General features: G+C 46.8%; 1 protein-coding gene across 1 annotated transcript; it reads right to left on the bottom strand.

Moving 5' to 3' along the window:
* Window positions 1-1432: 1432 nt before the first annotated feature.
* On the bottom strand, window positions 1433-3761 carry LOC108157357 (homeotic protein empty spiracles). Its single transcript, XM_017289380.2, has 2 exons — window positions 2220-3761; window positions 1433-2123 (listed from the first exon to the last, which is right to left on the bottom strand). Exons 1-2 carry the CDS (start codon window positions 3349-3351, stop codon window positions 1774-1776), a joined length of 1482 nt encoding a protein of 493 aa, XP_017144869.1. The 5' UTR covers window positions 3352-3761; the 3' UTR covers window positions 1433-1773.
* Window positions 3762-24947: the final 21186 nt, after the last annotated feature.

The raw sequence follows: 24947 nt of genomic DNA, 5'->3' as shown, positions 1-24947 counted from the left end.
CTCCCATGTGAATAGCTCTACTTTGCATTGCAGTTTGCCCATTACCCATTAACCCATTGCATATTCATTAGAGTTGTCGGATTTGAGCTGAATCGAGGCGATAGCTGTTCCGATAAGGATACCTCTCGCGGCTGTCCACCAACTGTCGCATAAATTTGTGGCCCCATAATAATAAATTTTGATTTTAAATCATTAGCACACCTCGATCCACAGCCAAAGCCACAACATTTTGTTAACCAGTTTCTGCTGCGGCTCCTTGCCACCTCCCACCTCGTCGTGGCATAGCCCCCTTCTTCCCTGCTCTTCACTCTCCACTCTTCCATTCTGTTTGATCTCTCACGAGCAGCGCTCAATTAAATTCTACAATAAAACACGATTTGCATTTTAAATTGTGCAATTAAAATGCTTATGAAATCTATAAGAAATAACGATCGCTAAATGCATTTTATAGTCGCCTCCTTCATCCACCTCCTCCTGTCCCCACCTGTCAGCCATCGAGCGGACAGCAACGGCAACAACAATGTTAAATGTCACACGCTAATTAATTGACGGCGCATAATTTCCAGCTCTGTCACACTGTCACACAGTGGGACAAATACACTGGAAATGTGGAAGACATGTAGAGAAATTGATCGCTGATTGAAGCAGAAATTGGGGAGACTCGGATGACTAGGAATAATTGTTTGATTGTTAAACAATCCATCGTTATTCCCAAACGTTTCAGTGTCCATAAAGGAGAACTTGTAACTCATTTATAAAGATTATCAAAGGCTTGGGATGTGGCGCAGGGTGGTACATATTTGAATATATTTCTTTCCTTTTAGAAAAATATTTCTCTGTTACTATAATTTTCAGAATCCAATGATTATTTCAGAACCCGTTATACAGTAATACCGTGTGCAAATAGCATTGGTACTGTGGGAAAAATGTAAAAAAAATTCTCGTAGAGAAGCCCTTCTTGGGGGAAATTCAAAAATCAAGAACCCGAAATGTTTTGTCTCCAAATAAATAAACCAAAAAGTTTCAGTAATTTTTTTCATAATGAATATTTTATATTTAATATAATAATATTATTTTTGTATGTTTCGCTTAAAATCATCATGTTGTTGTATCGGGGCTTAGAAAGTAGTACTCGTACGTAACTAGCGACTAAGACTACACTAACCATCGGGCTTAAATAATATCCAGCTGCAGTTGAGCGACTCTAGAGGTTCGTGCTTATGGCTAGACATAAATAAATGCTAGATCGTCATACAATATACAAGAATTATACAGTAGGGTAGGGGATAGTTTCTTTTCATCAAGGAATTCACTAATTAAAATTAATGCGTCTGCTTCTGCTTCTGCGCTGCTCTTCATAAATATTTACACGCTTAAACCATTAGATTTGTACAGTTATAGATACTATAATTTATATAGATTTTTTGTGTTCTTTTGTTTTTATTTTTTGGAGAGAGAAAAGCTTCGAAGAAGAGGAAAACGTTTTCCCACCTTGAGCTCTACTCAACTTCTTGGTTCTTCGGGGCCCCCTGGCAAAGGATTTGGCACTGTTCTTGAGAAGGAGATATTTTATAGATGGTGTTGGAGGGGGCCTGAAATCTCTAATACTTTCTATCGCCTGCTATATACACGTGTAGCCTGACGCTGCACGCCATCGCCATTATTTAAGAATATATCACAAAAAACAAACTATTTTATTCGCGGGAGAGCTTCTGGGAACTGGTGACCCCATCGACTGGGTAAGGAACTCACGGACGGAACAGCCTAGTGGTTCTAGTGGCTGGCATCCAGATCGTGCTCCTCATCGCTGGCACAATCGTCCATCTCCATATCGATGAGCTCATCGTCGTCCTCGTCCCCACTGCCATTGTGGTGATTGCGCTCGGAGCTGCCGCTGCCGCCCTTCTCGTCCTCCTGCTGCATCCGCTTGTGCTTGGTGCGACGGTTCTGGAACCAGACCTTCACCTGCGTCTCCGACAGGTTGAGGGACTGGGCGAGGGCCTTGCGCTCGGCCCCCACCACATACTGGTTGCTCTCGAAGGCGTGCTCCAGCTTCAGGAGCTGCGAGGGCGAGAAGGCGGTGCGAATGCGCTTGGGCTTGCGGAATGGCGGCACCAGGAAACCTTAAAAGAACAGAAGGAAGCATTTGGTTAGTCATCTGTAGACTGGGGAGTGGGAGAAAGTGGTAGCTAAGGCATAGCCAAGTGAGAGATACTTACTTCCAGGGAAACGGTGTGGAAAGATGCGTCCATGACGACTCAGCAGCCATGGATAGAGCTGGTAGCTGTCCCGTGCCATGCCAGGATTTGGCATGAATTGTGCGGCATGGGGTGGCAGTCCTGCGGCGGCAGCGGCCGCTGCAGCGGGACCCAGGACATGCCCCGCTTGAATGGCGGCAGCCATCTGGAACTGGGCGGCGGCGATCAGGTGAGGATTGTGCTGGGGCGGCATCTCTGGCGGGGCGTTGATGTACGGTGGCAGGGCCTTGATGTCCGGCATGCCGGGCTGTCCCTGTGGCGGCATCGGGGGTCCGCCTGGGCCCATGGGGAAGGGTCGCACCAAGCCGGCTGGCGGCATTCCTTGCATCATCATGGCTCCGGCCGGATGCATTCCGGGCTTGGGGTAGTTTGGGGGCTGCTGCTGCTGCGGGGGCGTGTTGTGCGGACTGCTGACCAGCAGGCTGGGCGATGAGGAGGGCTGAGATGACTGTGGTGACACGGATTTCGGAGGCGTGTGTGGCGGCTGAATACGCTGGGAGGGATTCTCGGCCTGCTCCATGGACGGTGGAGCCGGAGAACGCTCGCGCTTGAGGGAAACGGGAGCCGGCGCTGCGTCCGACTCGGGAGAAAGGCGTGTCTGGAGCGGACTCATGCCACTGGCCACGGCCGCGTTGTGGTGCAGGCGCTGCAGCAGGTCATGGATGTCCTGGTGGGTCTTGGGTGTGCCCTGCTGCTGCATGAGGAGGTGCTGGTGCAGAACATGCTGCTGGGCCGGCGATAGATGTGGATGAGGATGCTGGTGCTGGTGCTGATGCGCATGGGGGTGCTGATGCTGGAGCTGATGTGGCGACATGTGGTGCGGCAGGGGCATGCCGTGCGACGGCGGGGCCATGAGGTGGTGCGGCAGCATGGTGATGGCCGCCGGTGGGGTCTGGGGCGGCGATCCGGGGCCGTTGCGCTCTCCTGGCGGCGGGCTGGCGCTGTGGTCGGAGGTGGCACGCATCTGCTGATTGCCGGCGGCAATCGAGGCGGCATCGTTGCCGACTATCGACTCGATGCTAAAGCCGATCTTCTGCTTGGGCGTGGGCATCATGACGGCTGAGGTGGGTACCGGCGGAATCATCTTAGTCATAAATACGCGCGTGGTGCTGGCGGGTGGCGAGGCGGCTAGTAGCTCGGCTATGTTGGCGGCTTCTCTGGGACACGGGTGTACACGTATTTTTTGTATTTGGTATTTCTGGCTAATCCTCTACGAAGCGGTTGTAGTTGGGGGGAATCCACTGCGGGGACTTCCTTGGGTTCTGCGTTCGGTTGGAGTTTATACGGGGCGCCTCATCGGGTCGCTGTATATATTCACTGAATATATTATTCACACACAATCACTGGAAACACTGGGGAAACTATGTCGAATGTCGAAATTCCGTGGAAGACGAAACAACTTTCTACTTGTTTTCGTTTCGTTTCGTTTGCGATCGACGCGCTCGGTTTCGAAACAACGGTGCTTACTCGACGACGGTTGCGGTTTGAATAATTCGGAGAGTCGTCGCACCACCACCAAGTGTACGATGTGGGAAGTGGCTGTTGCTCTTGCGCCGGCGCGCTCTCTCAGCTTCTCACTCTCACGCACACCAGCGCATAGTGGTGAAACTCGTTTTTCTGCTATTCCGCTGCTGGAGTGCGACTGCGACGGCGAGTGTTGGTCTAGAGCTGCCATCGCCTTCTCGCCCGCTTGTGGATTTTATCTGCTCCGATATGCGCCTGCGTGCGAGTGAGTGAAACGGGCATGTTGTCTCATTATCTGTCTGCATATACATATGTGCATATGGCTCTAAAGGCGGGGCGGGTCCAATTTAATGCGGTACATTTACCGCTGGCTGCCTCTGTCTCTCCCTCTTTCTCTCTCCCTGTGACTATTGCTGTTTTTGTAGTTTTTCTGCATATGGCTTCCGTTCCACTGTGGTGGTTGTTGCTGCTCTCCCTTTCCCCCTTCTTCTCACTCTCTATCTCTCTCTCTCTCCGCCCGGCTTTGTTAGGGCCTTTGTGTAATTTGGCTTAAACTGCCATTCATAGTTTTTGTGGTTAGACTTTGTTCCGAAAACGAGCGTTAAATGAAAATCAAATGCAAGGTGGCAAAATGTCTCCCTGTCCTGCCCTGTCGCGCTGAAGGTTTAACACCAAATCCTGCGTCTAAATTTGAACAATTTTCCGGTGCTCTTGGTGCGGGTTACTTGTGATTTGCCATGAAGTTTACTGTTTGCTAGGACACACGAAATTGCTGTTGTTTTCGAAAGCTTAAGGGAATTTGTGTGGACCCAACAACATCAAATCGGAACACAGCTTCTCCATAACCTCTCACAGGATGGATAATCGATCCACAGCTGCCGATGCGCGATCCACATTAGCGATTCCACACCACGAATGCACTACAATGAAGTACGAATGGGTACTACTCCAATAAATCATCCTCGAGCCCCGATCGGGACAGCTTTATGGCATCTGCTATAGCGATATTGTTTCGCCACGATTTAAATGTTAATTTTTGAGCACTAGTTTCTTTTTGGCACACGACAAAGTCCGCATAATTTATGTTTTCGGATCGGCATCTGAATCGAAATCAAAATCTAAATCAGAGTAGCCGGAACGTGATAAAAGGCTCGCTCGCACTCGTACCCCCCCTGATCCGACCGATTCCAAAAGTTTTTCGGACTGCGACACAAGCCTCAATTAGCAATCAGCAAATAATTTTTTTAATGTTTTTCACACTCGGTTATCAGTGCGACTCTAGAAATCGGAGGCTATAAATAGCGGCGACAATTTGCGTGTCAGATTGAAATCTATCAGATTTTTATGGCCGCTAATTAAGCCACGCATATTTGCACAATTTCGATGCGATGCGATTCGACATCGATTCGACTCGACGCGAGGCAAAAACAACTTTCGAGTCCATTAAAGCGTAATTATGTTGACTAATGGATTTTGATTACAAGGCGAAACACCGTGGAAAGTTCAGAGGTTTTTTCCCCCAGAGATTTTGCTTTGCGGTTTAATGCGCGAAACGTGTACGAAACTCACATTTTTATTTGATTTTGTGATTTTCGATTAGTGTGAAAGTGCCGATTTATGATTTTTGTTAAGTCTCCAAGTCATAGTTGTATCCAAAACTCGACTATAGATTTACTACTTATTTAAAAAATCTTGGAAACAACAAACAATATATAATTAACAATTTCCCATTTAATCTCAGCATTTCGGACATTTTTCTCCTATTAATTTTGCTCTAAAACGTAATTGAACATCTATTTCTGGTCATTTCACACGCCCACCGTTGTGATATCCTCGCCGCAGGAGCTGCAGGACCTGCAGCCAGGAGAATTGTGCTGCTAATGAGCGAATAAAGATATCCTGCACCAGCAACAGCAGCAGCAGTCAAGCAGCAGTCAAGTGGGCCCCCCGCCGCTAGAAGACAGGGCCAGGGTTCGCAGGGCTCCGCAAAATACAAACCATAAAAAATGCAACACAAAAACAGGGAAAACAAAAGGGAGTCTGGGGAGAAACAATGAGCACAAATGTATTTATTAGATGGAAATAAAGCGGCAGACAATGGCCCAAGGTGTCAAAATCGACAATTTTCCAGCCTGCGAACAATTCCACAGAACCCGAGGCCGATGCCGAGGCCCAGGCCCAGGCCCAGGCCCAGGCCCAGCCAGAGGCACAGCATGATGCAATTTCACCTCTTCCCAATCCAATGCTCGTTTCGTTTCGAGTTCAGCTGAAAATGGGAGAGAAAAAAACAGCAGTTTCACTTTTTGTTGTACGTACGAGTATTTCTTTCGGGAAAACAATGAAAAACGTGGCAAATTTCCCTTTGTCCGATTCGATGGCCAGAAATTGGTGAGTAGCAACAAAACAACAGCAACAGAAGACGAGAAAAATTGACTTTAATGATGATGAGTTGGCGTTTAGAATGCGTTTGGAGTGCTCTCCTCCGACTCCTCCGCTCTCCTCGAGAGTGCCACCAAATTCATTTGAATTGTGTGTTCCCCCTACCCATTTTTCCTAGTTTTTGGCACAGTGAGATCTTGAGAAATTGTATAGGCTCTGGGTCTGTGGGGGAGCCGGAGCAGGCCGAGCAGTTTAAATGTAATTAATTTCTGGTAACTCGATTGGAGGACAAGCGCCATCGCTGCGTGGTCGTCTGTGGGTCTGTGGTTCCCAGAAAAGCGAAGAAGATCTATCGATTTCACAGTTCTTCATTATTTTCATATTTTCCCAACGATCTCTTGATAATTTGAACGCTTGTAAATCCACGCGACCCACAAAATTATGATGGATCGACATCAACTTTTGTGGCTGCATTTTCACGCGTTGTAATCAGGCGATGGTAGCCGGGAAAACTGGGAAACTGAGCAACTGACAGCGGTTCCAGGGGCAGGGGCGTGTCAGCTATAAGAACATCAAACAACTGGACTGTGATGAGCCTGCCGAGTTCTGAGAACTCGAGAGGAGCGTTAACCAGGAGAAATCCCATTACAGAACGCCACAAAAGGGTGCATGACCGAAGGATCGGAGTCGGAATCGGGATAGGGATTGGGATTGGGATTGGGATCGGGGCACGGCATATTTGATATTTCAGGCACGCCACATCGAGGATGGGTCAGAGCCAATCAAATAAAGAAAATACGGAATTACTACAAAGCCATAAAATCATATTAAAACACAATTTCTGGTCGACAACAAGAACAAGAGCGACATGGCATCGCAGGGGCCTGAGGGGGAGCTGCGGTAGCGGGCCAACATCATAAAACATTTATATCTAATCCTTGACAATCATAAAAATTACACAAACGACACGATACAACGATACGAACGGGGGAAAACTGTAGGAAAACTGACAAAAGGCAACTGCCAGCGGCAAGAAAATGTTTAAAATGTCGGAAAAGTGCTCGAAAATTACAAAGGGAGAGATGGAGTTGGAGAAAGGGGCAGAGGACGAGAGTAAGAGCACATACAGTAGTCAGAGAAATGTCATAAAAATGTCTGACTCCCTCTCGGAACCTCTCTTCCCCACCCCACCCCGTCTCCAGCACTAGCACTGGAACGTGTGTGCAAAACAGTGGAAAACCATCCAAAATCCGAGGCACTTTTTATTACACTTTCCGTTACTGAACCAAAGGACAATCCTTTCAGAATGGGCATAAAAAATAGTTGCTGAAATAAAATCAACGTAATGTTTATGACTTTTCACCGGTACACCGTTGTACTCCGTTCCGCGTACTCCTGCTCCCGCTGCTGCTCCTGATTCTACTCCTTCGTTTTGGCCTCGTGGTTCTTTCCCCCCTCCTGTTGACACTTTCGTTTTGGTAATATTTTGGCTGACAGGCACTTTTGTTCGTGTGTCATTATCGTTTTGCCCAGATCCGGACAGCAAGGCGGGATTTATGAGCAGGCGGCATGATATGACTAGATCGGAGCAGGGATAAGGTCCGGCTTGGTGGATAGCATTTTTGGGTGTATTTTATAAATATATAAGGAGAGTAACGTAGTTACTCATTCTCTGTTTGATATAAAGAACTTTAGATATTTAATCGCTGGTACATCCATCCTTCAAATCTTAAATCATCTTGTAAACATCTAAAGCATCCCCTCGAGACCGTTAACCATCATTCAGCAGGTCTTCCATCTTTAGTATTCCACGCCCCAGCCATCTTCATCCATATGCCACCCCAATCAACTTGATAGCCAACCCAAATTACTCTTCTCCTTCTTATCGCAGATCTTTCCCCCCTTCGTATGCCTTTGTAAGCCTCCCCCGAATGTTTCCCCCATGGCAAACACTTTATAAATTACACGCCCACACTTGTCGACTACACACGTCTCCCCTCCACTCCTCAAGCAACCCCCTTTCCCTGTTACCAGCGGCCCCCCCACCCCTGGCCATATCGAAACTAATGATGACAGCCAATAAAAAATTCCAACAAATGTGTAAATTTGTAAAAATGCACGAAAAAACAGAAAAGAAATTTCATAAAAATGTAAATTTCCCAAAGAGAAAAACAAAAGAATGGAAAAGAAAACAGAGTGTGGAGTAGAGTAGGGAAGAAGAGGGGTGGGTACAGGGGTTCGGTGTAGGGATATGCGGACATGGTCGACTGGTGTTTGGTTGACAGGGGATTGGAGTGGAATGGAAAGAGGGGTTTGGGAACAACAAATGAAATAAATTTGTGCATATAACTCGAAAATGTCGCTGCCAAACAAAAAACAGAAGTCAAAATGGGACCCGGACTGGGAATGAGCAGGGAATCCTAGCAATTGCCAGGATGGTATAGCATCGGAGGGGATGGTGTCCGGGGGATGAGGTCGACTCGCGGGGTGCCTTGGCAGATGACTCAATTTACACGCAACGAGCTCTGCAAATTGCGCCTCATTTCGTGCCTGGCTCTTCCTCTGGCAATTGCGCAAATGTCAAATGTGAAAATGAAATGTATATCCCAGATTTCCTTCCTCCCAGTCAAGCATCCACCGAACCATTAATTCTACCATCCCTGCCAATCCAGAGCTCGGCTACAAATTGGCAAACCTAATAAAAGCGAAATTAGCTGGAGAGAGGAGAGGGATGCCGCTTTACAGAGGGGTGTTTTAGAAGTGTCCTGAACCAGAGGGAATCTCGTCGAGTAAATTATATTGGCGGATGTTGGGTAATACATCATGATATACTCAATCGCTTGGAAACTGTCCGGATCTCAAAGATCTCAAAGAGGAGGAAAACTTTTATTCAAATATGCAACACTTTCATGTGTTGGAGATTCCTCAAATTTGAAAACAGGAATACAAAAGCACGGCTTGAGTTATGCAACGGCAACCCTTAATTGCGATAAAGAAGCGTCGCCATTTTGATTACCCCTTCTCCCAGGACCTTGTCGGAGTCTGATCCTCGAGCGTTGGTCGTTAAACAAATGAATTGCCATAAGCGTCGCCTGATTGCAATGTCACTTTAGATGGGTTTCTATAATAAGCTGAAGCTGAAGAATGGGTGGGTTGATTGGGTGGGCTTGTGGGTTGGCAGCTGCTTGAGGCGACACGACGCGACGCGACGCCTGCCAAGCTCTCCAAAGTGCCACTCAGCCAGCGGCAAACAGAGGCAACAACAATTTGCACATTTTATGAGGCGCATCATTATGAGGCCGCTGTCCTGAATCGAGTGCGTCCGGAGCATCCTGAGCGTCTGCCATTATTATACGCCATTTAAATAATATTCGCTTTCATGCTGCGACGATGTCGCCTGGCACGTTTTCGAGACCTCTAGCAACCCCCAGCCCCAGAGGGAAACGCGGAACTCGGGACCCGATACCCGGGACTCACCCCAAAAATCATGTCCCTGTCATTGTCATTGTTGTTCTTGTTCGTCCTCATCCTCGTCGTCGTCTGTGCCATTTTTCACAGGCATTTGCAGCGCATAATCAAGGCACATCATCAGCATTTGATTGCGACAAATAATGCCGCCACTTTGTGTTTGTCCTGCGAGAGCGGCTGCCAGGACTGAAGGGGTGCTCTCTCTACAAAATGGCGCCCAGAATGAAAGGATTTTGGTAAAGAGCGAATGGGAACCCGAACGCGTGTTAAATTAAAAGTATTTGTGTGTTGATTAAGTGCACGGACAGCATTCAAGTGCATTCAAAAATAAAAGCGAAGGGTTGGAGTAATGGTTAAGGGAGAAACTTTTAAGGATTTAGCATCGAGTTTGACAGATAGAACACAATGGAAGTTTGACATTTTACTATTACAACACACGAGTAGTAGGAATAACTAAGGATATATAGCAGATAGACTTAGATGGATAGAATATTCGGTGTGGATTTCTTTAGATCTCCTGTTCTCCAGCTAATCCAAAACAACTGCAAACATTGCAACATAATGGCCTGCCAAATGTGACTACCACTACCTAGATGATGGGTTCAGTGGGCTGTCATACGGTAGCCGTCTATCAGGCGAATCTTAACTGATCCAACAATGAGATAATGCCAACATATATGAACTTCAGGGCATAAACAAGCCGACACACTGTAACTGGATCAAGGCAAGAATCAATCCCAAGGATCCCGGAGATGAGATGCAAACAATGGTTGCTACCGGTTGCTCCCGGGCAGATCGCCGACGATCTCAGCATGTTGATCTTGTTACAAAAGTCAGGCCCGGGTCCGAGGCCGGGACCGGGGACCGGGACCTGGCAACGTGCGGGTGTTCCTATACGGATCGGGGAGGGTGAGAGACCGAACAAAGCATTTTCCAGTTCCCATTCTTTGCGATCTTGCAGAAGCGGAAAGAGCCAAAAAGTTAAGCCACAAACATACAAGAGGATCAAAACGGCTTTAAATACAAAGTGGGAAATAATGAAGTGCCGCCCCTGGCACAGGGGAAAGGGAACCGTGGAAAGGTGCAAGATTTCCCAAAAAGCAGGGTGGGTATCGGACCTGGGCCCTGGACCCGGTTCAGCCATTGTGGACGAGTCGAGTGCGTGTTGAAGTTGGGCTTATTAAAGTTATAATTAAAATATGTTCTCTTGTTCCGCCACCCATCTGTCCAGGGGCTCATCTCCGGCGAGTTCCAGTTCCAGTTCTTCGGCTGCAACATATTTCTATGAATTTAATTATAAAAATCCACTTATAATTGTTTTTGTATTTAAATTTTAATGGGTTCACACTATTTTCCCTGGTTGCTCAACAAGAATTGTTGGGTTCTTTTGAGGGCAGTGGTGTAGATGGTATGAAAAGGGGTTGAATTTCACATAAAAATGGCTCCCATTTGATAAATAAAGAGTCTTATGGGAAAGGTATTCACAGAGACTCCAAGGAACTTCAGCCACAACTATTAAGGGACACATTTTCTCCTTTGATTCTGGTATGTCTTCGATCTGAAACCAATTACAATCTTCATAAAGTACCACCGTCTGATGACCCCCTTCTTCGGTACTCCCCTGTCTCCATACCCTTTTCATCAGCTCCTGGTAAAAATACTTTGTGTACACATTGCACGTCATTTAAATTTATTAGGATTACGAAACAAAAAGTCAACAAGATGACAAGAAGCCAAGAGTCTTGCTGAAGCACCCCTCGAAGTGCCCAGACCCGGACCCGGCCCGGCATTGTTTCGCTTGAAGAACTCCAAGGCAGGCAGAGCAAAAGAAGGATAATACAACTCATATGCGTCCATTATTAGATGAGTGAAAGGAGAGCGAAGATGGGAGTTTCATCGGGATAACAAGGAATGCCTGATGGCCTCACATACTTGACTTAATTTAAGCCAATTTAATGCCCATTGACCGGGAGAGGATCACACCAGTGAGTCAGTCTCCCTGATCCGTAATTGTTTTGGGAAAAATCATCATCCACGGCACACACACACATACACACATGTGGCATTATCCAGGGGCTTAGCCATGGGAAAAGTGGAACACCCGCAAGTCGCTGACTTTTGAGGAACACTTGAGCACCGCATCCACATCCGCAGCGTAATCCTGGAGTGGCTTGCCATTGCTCCTGAAACAGTAGCTTCGTTACGGGCATTTTGCGCAAGCCATTATCTAATTTGCCCAGCATGTGCAGCAAAAGTGCCTTCCGTGGCGGCATCCCCGCTTTGAGCCTCTGCCTGCCGGAGCTGGCTGAGCGGACTGGAGCGGAGCGGTGTCTTTCTTGTCGTGCCACTTGGCCGTGTAATTAGATTTGTGCTACTTTCCACGGCGGCCCCTTGGATGTGGCCGGGCCCCGGTCTTATCAATGCAAATGCTGTTGCGGCCATTACGATTATGATGTTGTTTTTCGGGTCTGTCAGCGCTTATGGCAAGTGCGTATAATTTATTGAAATACTTTTTATTAAAGCTAATTGGCCGACAAAAGCATCGGCCCGTGCCGAAGTGTCTCGCTCCCTTTCTATAGCCGAAACAATTAAAATGCCTCTGCATAGAAGCCGAAGCCGATGCCCAATCGAACAATTCCAGGGCATTGAATTCGAGTCAATTCCAGACAATTCGATTCCATTCGATTGCATGCAATTGGTGTCAATGCACGTTCGGGTATTTCAAGTACTCTCTGGAAATGTTTTGGTGTTTTGAGCTGTGACTTTTTCGTAGGCAATCTATTTTTACATTTAAATCGATTGACCTTCTAAAGGACAAATGTTTTTGGGGAATTCTCAGGGAATCAATCAATAAAGTTACAGATTACAGTCAGTGCTTAAAGCCTTTACCAGACGCAACCTCGATCCTTATTCTTCTTTTGTTAGTCCCCTGAATATATATTCTCATTTCTCCCAGTGTATGGCTTATATCAAAGCTAGTCGTGTGGTTAAAATAGATTAAAACAGAGCCAGCGGCAAGTTTGTGTGTTTTAATCAGCTGCCACTTGCCACTGCCACTGTCACTGCCACAGACCCCACACACGAGACGAGTCCGAAGTTGAGTCGAATGCCTAATTAAAATTGATTTGATTTCACTGACACTTTTCTACCCGATACTGGCGTTGTTGGTGTTGGGTTTTTGTTTTTGCTGTCGAATCAGAGCCGAATCAAAGCCGCATTGTTCGTCACGCCACTCACTCTGTCAGTTGGTCGTTCAGTGAGCCAGCCAGCCAATCATTTGCTCAATCGTTTCAATTTCACATTTTGATTGATATTTCTGTTGAAACCGATACAGAGCTAACCGATCTCCCTCCATCCCTCCATCGCTCTCCACATGGAGCATAGAGTTCCAGTCAGGGTTCGAGTAAGGGCTGCACGCTAATTAAGGAGATCCATTCTAGGCCGAGCCCTAGCACTGGCCCTGCCCTGCCCGGCGCTAAGCTCATAATTATATGAAAACCACAGAGACTCGTACAGTTGTGGCCCAGACCAGGCCGGACCAGACCCATATTGGATGCTGATGCTTTGGGTTGTCATCTCGGCCATATATCTTGTTATGGCCATGGCGCATGCGCGTCTCGTCAATTAGTTTGGCTGTCAAAAAGATGATGAACTCGTTGCTTGATGAGGGTTTTTATTTCCTTTCCTCCAGTTGTTGTCCGACGCGCAGCAACGCAGTGCGGACTCTGCTGAGGATCGCCTCGAATGTCCAATGACTTATCACAGTTTCGAGCGAATTACGACGCGTCGCAGTTATTTTTTAATAGTTTTGCCAGCTTGGAGTTGAAGTCTGTCCCCTCCCCCATACTCTATACTCTATCTCTTTCCTTCTGCTGGAATTCCTGAAATATGAGTAAGATCTGAGGCGTTTTTTGGTTAGTCAAGGGAATGCGGCCCCGGTCAGCGGTTGATAGCATCGATAGACGACGTGTTTATAGTAGGCCAGTCTAAGTGGATTCGGTGGCCGCCTGTGTGGTCCGCCTCCGGCGTCATGTCGTTGACATTTGCGACAAATGGCCTGACGCATGTCAAGTGCCTGATCTCCGTTCTGCGATCTTCGTTCTCCGCTCTGTGCGTGTGTGGTCTTTACTCCGATCCACTTCAGGGGGTGTACACTGTACACTGTACACTTTACATGGTCCCGTCGTAATTGCCGAAGCTTGTAAGTGACTCAGTGCTGATGTGATGTGGTGTCCGTTGATAAGTGGCAGCCTCCAGTTCGAGCTCCAGACTCCTCCAGTCTGTAACCTCTTCCAATCCAAAGTCAGACAAAGTCATCGCTATGTTTAGAGTCTTTGTGTTTAATCAGCTCATTAAGGTCAGCACATAATTTTAATTGTTTTTTCATAATTTTCGAGCGGCGGCCATCTACAAAGGCCCCTCTGGATTCCACAGAAATCGCTGGACAGATAAGCCCATAAGCCCATCCAAATGCTTTTGCATAATTGGCGGCTAGTTAGCTTTTTAGTTGATCAATTCCGAGTTTAGTTGGTTTGTTTTGTTATAGCTAGTCACTGGAATCGATGGGGCTTCAAGAGGTCATATCGGGGGTATCCTTCTATTATGATTTCTCTCCCTCGGACTGTGGGAAAAGCGGGAAAACTCTGCGATCGCTCAGTGCGTGATTAATTTGAATTTATTTTTAGGCATTCACAGAGCACACAGCTCTTTGGAAAGGGGGAGACGTGAACGCTCCACTTTGTGCCTGGGGCTGTGGCTGTGGCTGGGGATGGGGCCTGCCCTGAAAAATATTTGTACATATTTATTTATTTGTTTTGTGTGTTTTTCATTGCCCCGAACTCTGTATGAAAGCCGCAATTAATTACAATTTTTATTGCGGCGACCTGAGGTTTTCCATTGTGATTTATATGGGAGAATATTCACAGAGATCGGATCGCCTCGTATTCCTATATTCTCGATCTGTGGGCGCGTTGAAAGTGCCATAAAATGTTTGAGCTATTCGATGAGTTTTGATGAAATGTGAAAGGCAATTTCTCAATTGCATTTTATGAACTGAGAATCAGAGCATTCATCGAGCTCCATTTGTAACTCTCATTGCCCCTCCCAATTCGAAAGGTTGAGAGTTTTCATGAGAACTATGGGAGACCCTGTAGGAGGCATGCATTCCTTAAATAAATAAGGTCTATAATTGAGGTAAATTGGATGTTTCATAGCTAGAATGGGTAATAATTCTCAGGTTATTTTGTGGAAAATTCTCTGAACTTCGGTTCTGCATGAATCTTGTAATTGCTCGAAGAATACAACCAATTGACACCACGACTTGAACTCCTTGGCGACCCAATGGCCTCGCATGTCAACACCATCATCATCATCATCATCACCATTATTGCCATCACCTCGCTGGTGTGTTCATCGTCGTCATCATCATTGGGGCCAGAGAAGTTGGCAATTTGGTAAAGATTTTGCCAGCAACTAAAGTGCAAAACACATGCAACGTTTTGGCTAATTAGCTGGCCGAGAAGGCCGCACCGGGACCGGGCCGGACCAACTGCATTTGAATACAGGAAAGTGTCGGTCCGGCCTCGCCTTTGCCACGGTAGCGATGGTGCCTCTCCACAGTAGCCCCTCGCACTAACGGAAGCCATACTTCAGCTGCGTCGCTCGAAGATCTGACAACTGAAATCTAAGAGATGTGCGACCGGCAGAAGACAGCAGAAAGCAGCACAAGGAAGGCGAAAAAAGGTCGGAGGAAGTGCTGGGGCCTCGCATCGCTGATACGCCCCGTGGGCTGCAATAAAAATTAATTTTCTCCCCGTTAGCAGCGCAATCAAAGCAAAGTTGACAAGCGTTTACCAACGCGTCTCATCTCTGCGCTGCTTGCTGCCTGCTGCCTCCATGCTGCCTCCATGTTGCCTCTCCAGTCTACACGAATATTTCATCTCCGGGATAAGCATCGCGCTGGCCAAAATGCAGCCCCCGAAAAAGAAACAAAAATGTAAAAAAGAAAAGGCAGCAGCCACTTTGTCATAGCATTTCCGCTGAATACTGGATAACCTTCTCCCCAACCCATCCCCTGGTCCCAGCAAGTGTCCGCCGGCTAATTAGCTGCCCGAATGGAATTGAAACTCAACGCGGCTCACACCTTTCCTGGCCATGGATGTGGATGTGGATGTGGATGTGGGTTTGGGGATGTGGCTGTGTCTGTGTCTGTGGCTGCGGCTGCGGCAGCTTTGTCTTTGGCTCTTTGTAGTGCGAAATTTTTAATGGCTCGCATTTCAGCTCTGAAAGATGATAATCAGTTTGTTTTTTGTATATTTTTCATACTTTATGATTGTCCAGGTTGTAGGATTATGGCGAAGACTACTTCGTGTCGCTTTAATTGAAATTCGTTATGTCTCGGACCGGGGACAGGTGAGTAAGTCGTGGAAAGTTTGTTGCCTAGATGTGGGTTAGAGGTGTGTGAACCATCCATGCCGAAGGGAATCCCTGTGCTTGTAGTGTCTGAAATGAGACCAAACTCAATCACTCTTTATGAATCATAGATGAGTTTTTGTAAAAGGTTGCTGCAGAGAAGTACTTGCAGCAGCCACTGTGTTGAATCGCAAGTAAGACTAAAATTAGTCACTTTTTTGACCGCTCCTCCAGCTTTCTTTTACACTATGAATCACTTTGCAGACAATCTTCAATAGTTACTTAACAATAAACTTTTTTATCATATCTCCGATCAGATTTTCATGAAGAGAGATTTATTTAGTGTCTCATGAATCATTCATTGCAATTTGTATGTTGCTCTTCGTTTTCCTGCCAGATATGAGATAGACCTTCCTTGATATTCTATAGAATTTACGATATATTGTATAACCTTTCCATTACCCTCAAGTTCGTATCGTTTGACCCCCAATCCTTTAGCTATATTTCCCCCTTAATCATTTTCCATATTTTAACAGATATACACAACTAGCTTATTGTTAACATTCCTTTAACACCCAATTAAAAATCTATTTAATGGAAACATACATATGCCCTGCACAAGCCCCCCTCTTACATTACTTGCATTTGGATGCATCTTTTGCCACCTTCGAGACTTGAAGGAAAATGCGCTTTTAATTGCAGTTCATCAATCAAGTTTTCTTCACGCTTTCCTCCCACTCTCTTTTTTTCTGTCTCTATCTCTATCTCTGTGCTTAACACTCTCATAATGCACAAAATCATTCGCCAATTTTCGAACAAAAATTTCGAGCTCGAACGGGATGCATAAATCAATGGCCGACTCCGTCGACTTGGCGCTGGATCCGTTCGGTTCGGTAGCCGCCATCTGCGAGAGCTTTTCGCGCTCCTCTCTCTCTCGCTCTCGCTCTGTTTCTCGGATTCGATGGCAGCTCGTAAAGTTGCAACTGCCAATGGAAGTGGCGGCCATTTTGCAAATCTTTTGGCGTTATTAATTGCCGCTGCATGCTTTTTAGCATTTATTTATGGTCGATTTCAGACACAGATACAGATATCGATGCAGAGTCGAAGTCGAGGTCCGAGTGCGAGCTCCACTCCGAGAGAGACGCCATTCAATTGACACGCATTCAATTACCGCCACTGCAGCTGCTCTTTGGGGCAGTGACTCATGACTCCGAACGGGGCACGGGGAACGGGGCACGGGGCACGAGGAATGGAGAACGGAATGCGGTAGTGCAGTGCTGAGGCACGGTCGGGGTCGGGTCGGGATCGGGTGGTTGCCCAGTCAACGGTTTGCTGGAATGCAATCAGCTTCAATCACTTTGGGTTCTGTTATATTTATCGCCTTAAACGAGCATAAATTGTGGCTTAAAAGTTTTCCTAGAATCGAAAGTCAATGCAACTGAGAAAATACATGTTCAGATGTGGGAGAAGAGTGGGCCGGGGAATTGTATCTATGCACATAACTGCACTGAGAGAAATTAGTGAGTGTGAAAGAAATAATTAATATGAGAATTAGTGCGGATTTTGCATGAAAAAGTGTCTGAGGAGAGTTGATTCTACGATTTGATCTGAGATCTCCGTGCCATCTCCACATCAATTTCTCTTAGTGCACGCACTCGCCAACAAACCGATTCGAATCGAATCCAATCGAACCATATCGTATCGTATGGAAGGAGATACTGTATCAAAACCAGTGGCGTTTAATTAAAATTGTACAAGTGCGAGTGTCAATCGGCAGGCATCATTCGGACAGACCCCGCTGTTGATCCCTTCCCCTGGGCCGTGTTCCCCCCTCACAGAGAGCGGTCAACGAAACACGTTAACAGCCCGAACGTGACAAGAGCCCCGCCCCGCCCCGCCCCGCATGGGACCCTCTCCGCTGACCCTAGATCTTGGGTGTTGTCTCAATTGTCAATTCATAAACGACTTTAGAGGTTTCTTCGATATTTTGATTTATGCCCATTAATCCCCTCTCCATCGCCCGGAGAGGGCAGGGAAGGGTATGCAGCAATGGCCGCTCAAATTGAATGTTAATATATGCAGTTAATAAGTCTTGTTCTCTCTCTTTTCTGATATTATATGGTAGCCAACGGGCTGTCAAAACTCGGATTTCAAACTGTCAACTGCCCACGCGTTAGCCCTGGTGTGGCATATTAATCGGTGTGGATTCAGGGGTGGGGGGTGTGGGTACCAGTAGCTGTGGGAGGGAGGAGTGGGCTGGGAGACAAGGTGACGCTGCCGCCATGTTGACTGCGACGCGACTCTGTGACAAGCTAATTTGTTGGATAATTATGCGAATTCTGACAGCTCCAATGAGATCGGATCAGTAGTCTTAAGATCCCCCCCCCTCTCTCAGCACTCTGCACTTAGGGGTTCTTCCACTAAAAGGGGGAAACATTACGGCGAAACAGAGCCAGAGACAGACAGATCGTTGGACAGCTCACTGTAACAGGCACCGGCCCCGACAGATTGACATTAAACAAGTTGTAATTCGATACTTAATTGACGCCTGGCTCGTAAATTTGCAATTGCACAAAGTTAATGCCAGGGACAGACTGCAGACTGTAGATCCAAGACCCAAGAGCCAGTCTCCATCTCCATCTCCATCTCAGAGATGTCTAGAACCCCACAGCAGAGCAGGGCAGGCAGTTCCAATTAAAGTTGCCCAAGGGGCCGCCGTTGCCTGTCGAATTGAGGTAATGTAAAAGACACAACCAGCACAAAAGAAGGAGAGGCACGGTACGAGTACTCGTAATGTTGCCCACACACCGCACAGCTACACAGCTACACAGCGACACAGCTACACAGCTGGACCTGGACACCACACCACCAAAGTCATGTACAGATGTCAGTTGTCCAGATCTCTCCCCTTGGTCGGAGTCATCTCATTTTCTTTCGGGTTTGACCTTTTGCGTGTGCGAGGTCCAAGACGGTCCAGTTTTTATTTACTTTCCTCGCATTTGTTTTAAAATGCGATGTCTTGACAGTTTCATTGAGTGGCCGCCCCACCCAACCCACTGGACACCCTCTTCCCACAAAGACATATTGCAGTTTAAGCCATAAATTTTGACCCCATTTCGCGTGGAACTGTAACTGTAACTGGCTCATCATTTGGCTGGGGGAGAGGGGGGTCTGGGATGCGACTTACATAGTTGCTCAAAGTCTGTATTTTTTGGTTTATGACCCTCACGCACCATTAACACTTCGGCCTAGAGAGCACTTGGGCCCTAAGCACTCCCCAGAGAGGCCTCCTCGCCAACGCCAATGCCGATGCTGATGCCGATGCCGTTGGCCGGCTTTCTATTGAGAAAGTGTAACTTTTACTCCTCGTCGATTTTAAAGCCATAAAAAATGTTTTATGTGCGGCGCTTAAATGAAAATTGTCTTACACCTCTGAGTCGGAGAAGGAGTTGGAGCTGGTGTTGGCTCTCGGGAACGGAACCCTCATACCAACATTGTAGGTGTCTCGACACGATGCTGTTATGGCGGCAATTTATTTTATTGCAAATTTTATAGACCCTCGGATATTTGATTGGAGTTTTTGGCTCGCTCTGAAACGGCAAGCCGTTTTTGGGTTGGCAATCTGTGGAAAATATCGAATTACAAATGAATTTAGCCCTTTGATTCTTATCGAAGGGTGTCAAGTGGTTATACCACTTACTGACTACTGGGATTGCCTTATGGTGTTGCCATGGAGTCGTGAGCTTAGAGTCGTAGGTAGCATATTCAATCCCAGTTTCCTCTTGCATCTCATGAAGCATGGATCATCTGAAATCATCTGACATATAGGTATGGATAGTCTCTTTATCGATTCATTCTGTGGGCCTACCTGATCGCTGTCACGCATTCGAATATCTCACAAAGAATGCATTGTTTCCCCCCCACGACTGTCTCGATTCAAATTGGAAATAATTAAAATATTTTGTGTGTCCCGCACGGAATCTTTAATTATGTTTATGCCATTGAACACCTCTCTCGGCGGTTGGTGGGAGGGACAATTACTTTATGAGCGAGACAAGTATGGCGACGATCATAATTACGGAACGAAAGTGACAGCTGTACTTCCGTCGCTGGGCTGTTCGATGGACAAGCGGATAAGCCCCAAAGGTAATCGATAACTCTGTCAGTGGAGGGGTTCTGGAGTGGGGGGGGGGGGGGCGAGGCGGACACCTTCCATTGGGGATTATGACAAACGATTGAAGCCGGAGGAAGCCGACACAATTGTCGAGGCAGTGTAATTGCGGCACAAGCCCAAAGTTCAAGTGGCAAGCACAATAATGGCCGGAAAGTGGTCGACAATAAGCGGCAGGCTGGCGACACGTGGGCGCTGATAAGGTGGCAGCACCAATTACGTTAACAGGGAGGCGGATGTCAGTGATTTGGCCCCAAAGCTGCCATCTTTCCCTGGCTTGACGATGGCAGATTGCAGAGGAATCAGTCTGCAGGCAGTGGTTAATGTCTTAATTAACTCAAGGGCTGCCCTGGCTCGACTATCCGCTCTCCTATCCACCAAATCCATTCAAGTTCTCTCCCTTCAGACGAGTCTTTTATCGCTAATTTGTAATCAGCAATTAAGTCTCCACGCACGCGCTTCGAGTCGCAGTTCTGGTCTGGGGTTCCCTTTTCCAAAGACTTGTTGTTGCTGGGCATTATGTTATTATGTGTTGATTTACATGCAATAGACAGAGGAGCAGACTGATGGAGCCACTGAGATAACCGATTGCATATGAATGATAAACAAGAAGTGGAAGGCCCGATGATGCTGATGATGATGGGCGGAATGAGGTGACAGTAGTTTCAAGGCGACTCTTCAAAGAAAGAACTTGATATGATGGGTGCAATGCAGTGACAGTAGACTTCACAGGAAAAACTTGAAACCAGGTCTGATCTCAAATGAATTTTGAGGGAGAATCTACGATATGATAAGGATTAATAGCTTAAATGGTTATGGCTAGCCTCAACCCATAAAAAGTAGCGATAATTTTAATCAAACCAAGGACAGATTACAGAAAATTTTTGAACCACCATTTAAGAGTCCACAGATGACCCCAAGTGGAGGCAATCACCGCAGTCCGCTTAGCAATTACAAAACTGAATTCACTTTTGGTTTTTGAGCGATCTCATTTGAGATAAAACAACACGCCTCTTCTCCGATGGTTAGCCAATTCCAAAGCCAAAACTTTTCAACGGTTATTCAACCAGCAAAGCCCCCAAAAAAAGGGATTGCATAAGATCCTAAACATTTTTTTGCAAACTTTTTGCTTTTCCGTTCAGCTTAAACAGAAATTTAAATTTTTTACGACTCGAAAATTGCAACATTTAAGAGAAACAGGGACAGCAACAGCAGGAAAGGGACGGCTGCTAATTTTCGCACTGGAAACAAAAAAAACGAAACTTTTGCAATTACAAAGGCAGTAACAAAGGCAGCAGCAGAGGCAGGGTTAAGCTAAGGAAAATCATCCGTAAAATTAAAGCGCAAAATGCAAATAAACGAAACCTAATAAAAGCAATTTGGAAAATTAACTAAAACGCTCGCTCACCTCAGAGTCAGATTCGGAATTGGAGTCGGGGATTGGGTTTGAGTTTGGGTCTCTTTTCTGGGGCCTGGCTTCGATTGGGGCAGTAAACAAGCAAAAGCTGTGCTAATTTTTGTAAATAAAACTACCGATCTACCAGCCACCTCAATCTTGGTAAATCAACTGAGAAAATTCACCAGCAACAGCCACAACAGCCAGAGCCAGGCTAGAGCCACAGCCAACAAAGTAGCAGCCACAAACTGTACCAAATTGCTGGCAAATCGTGAGAGGAGCCAGGCGCAAAACAACAGTTGCAATTCGCAACGGAATGCAAATTACCCCAGCACCGAAAAAAGCTCAGCCAAGGCTCCCAACATTAGAATTAGGGATGGGATTTCTTGGATTCCAGCAAACGAAAGCCACAAAAACAGGTACACGAATTTACAAAATCATAGAGGGTGCCACAAAGGTAAAATTATAGATTTATTTATCTTGCATAGAAGTAATTGTATGCCCTTACAGATGGCACTTGCTTAGAAGTTTTCCAAGCAAGTGAATAAAGAACGATTGAGTACCATTTAGGAATATCTAAAGAACTTGGGTGTTCACTTGTTCTCTGCAATTACTAGCCATAAATATTTCATTACGGGATGCTCGTGCTTGCTTAAATGTTCCATCTCTAATTAGAATCTATCTCTCTTTCGCTCGTTACTTCAATCTGTATCTAAACATGCTGCAAGCAGCATATTGCTGGCGCTGGCATTTGCATGTGGCTCTAACTCTAACTCTGGCTTTGGCTGCTTATTTCGGATAGAACCACACACTTGTCTGCAATTTTGTGATGTGTCTGCCTGCTAGTCACGCGTTGAACCCGCCCCTTCCCCTTTCCCTTCCCCGGCCATCCACCTGGCATGGCACTAACTTCTGGCCCAGAATCCCCCTCCTGTGACTAGTGCTCTCCTGTTCAGATGGCAAGTTGCACTGATTATTTGCTTAAATTGCTGCTAATAACATGACAAGCTAAAAGAGAGAGAGAGAGAGACGCACACAGACAACAACGGGCAGATGGAGATGGAGATGCAGTGCAGCCAAAGAGAGATCGCCCCCCAAGTTTGCATGCACTTGACGTCTGGGATGTCTGTCCATCATTCGTTTAATTTCCACATGTGCCCCCAGTGGGGGGAAACGACGGAGATGGCCTACCTGCCTGCCTGCCTGCCACCGTTTATCCATTCCGCATGGATTTCCCAAGCACAAATTGCCGCAAAATTAGTCGACTTGACTCTATTACACATGCAGATTGCAACTGCAACTGCAATTGGAGCTACAATTTGGACCAGATGAGGCTGGAAGATGTGTTGCATGCACCACAGCGCCCCAGATCTCCCAAACCAGTGGCAAAATGGCAAAAAAAATGCCTCAGCTTAACCTGCTCATAACTGGAGGGTATATGATATGGAAAACGAATCCACTTGCTGCAATTATGGCAGCAATTACAGTTGCTCTTGCTCTTGCTCTTGCCGCTGCTGCTGGTGCTGTTGCTGCAGTTGCAACTACTGATGTTGCACCTGATCTATAATTTGCATTTGTCCAGCGCAGAGTGAGTTACTTTTCACAGCTCGCGGCTCTTCTGTCAGGAGAAATGAGAACAGCAACCGATCACCGAACAGCAGGCAGGGAGTGCCGTACGCCGTATGCAAATCCGTATCCCAATTCGAGTGTCGAGCAGTTGCAACAACTTGCAGCCTAATGAAAGAATAATACATTCCAGTGACACTGACACGGCAAAAGACCGTGCCGAGCCGAGACGAGACCCACAAATATCAAAGTCAAAGATCAGCCAGAGGGTTCTGTCAAAAGAAATAGTTGGAAATGGGTAAGATAATGATGGAAACGAAAGAGACAATCTCTGGGGATCACGGAAACAACAGGCCACAGCAGGAATATTCTCGGCCTAATCCCAGAGCATTCAGCACTCGACACTCCCTCGAGAAACCCTCAGAACAGAACCCCAAAGTGCCAACCCCACCACACAACCAACCACTTGCTTGTGCCACAGAATGACGGTCTCCCCCCAAATAAGAATTTAAGCCCAACTAATGAGCGACAAGCCCTGAATACTGTCATGCAACACCCACAAAGCTCCCTCCTCTCATCTCTCGCTTGCCACAATGTGGCGGCCCCCTTCGCAGAGAAACACAAAACAAATTAAGCAAAACATTTTGTAAATGTCGAAGACACGAAACTGAATTAATGGCGCTCGAAGCGCACCGAAAACAAATATAAATCTGAATCTGAATCTTTGTATCGCAGGGATGCAGGCACCCATGAGATACATGTGCGTAAATAAATCATGGGAAAGCAAAAGTGCCACGAGGTGGATTTTGGCCATCGCCATGGCGCCAAAGAGCTTAGCAGACACAATAGCCGCATCAGTAACAGATACAATTGACTAACCAAATCACTGCCTCCAAGACAGACAGACTGCCTGTCTGTCTGACACTTTCTTTTGGCTTTCTTTTGGTATGGGTATGGGTATGGGAAATGTTCGTACCGTTACACGGTTTTTTGTGTGTCGATAATCGCTGGAAGATCAGACTCGATGATGATCGGTGGATCAGCATGGCGCCTTGCTGGGATTATGATCACGATGTCGTGCCTTGGATTTTCAGTTGTAGATGGTTTGCTGCTTGCTGCATTCGTGAGCCATTCCAAGTGCAACTAATTGACGCACGTTCGCACCCAATTAGCCGGCAACGAGTTGAATCCGCAGAGCCAACAGCCAACAGCCAACAGCCAACAGCCACCAGCCACCAGCCAACCGATAAGTGCAGCTATCAACACTTGCGGCCAGCAGATGCTGTTGCAGTTGCAGCCACGGATTGTACGAGTGCGTTCCACGAATTATGATTTACATACGGAATAGAGCATTCCTTTTTTTAAAGATTGAACTTCATGCGTCAAAATATTGAAAGGGGATCGAGGCAGGAGGCGTCTGTGGCCTTAAGTGGGGGGTGTTGACAAATGTCTTTTGTGGGACTGCAGTCTCGGATACGGACACCCGTACAATGCTCTTTCTCCCCCGGCTACCCTTGACACGGTTGTCTGTACGAGAGTATATGTTTGTGTGTGTCCCGTCCCTTCCTTCGGGGGCAGCTGCTTGTAATTTTCACGCAACATTTTCCCCTCTGGCGTGGGCGTGGACGTTGCCACAGGGGCAGGACAGCGACTACGTTCTGGAGGGGAGCGGGGAACGAGACCTCGGTCTCTGGGCCATTTGTATCTATCAGCGCCGTCAGAGTGCAATTGCAATTATGACTTGTGCATTTGCCGGCGATGATGAGTGAATATATTAATGAGCAGCGATTTGTCTGAGGCCAAGAGCGCTGGGAGAGTGGGGTGGCAGCGTATG

The sequence above is a fragment of the Drosophila miranda genome, chromosome 2 (genome assembly GCF_003369915.1).
Source record: "Drosophila miranda strain MSH22 chromosome 2, D.miranda_PacBio2.1, whole genome shotgun sequence".
Taxonomy (NCBI): domain Eukaryota; kingdom Metazoa; phylum Arthropoda; class Insecta; order Diptera; family Drosophilidae; genus Drosophila; species Drosophila miranda.
This window is presented reverse-complemented; position numbering and strand designations above follow the sequence as displayed.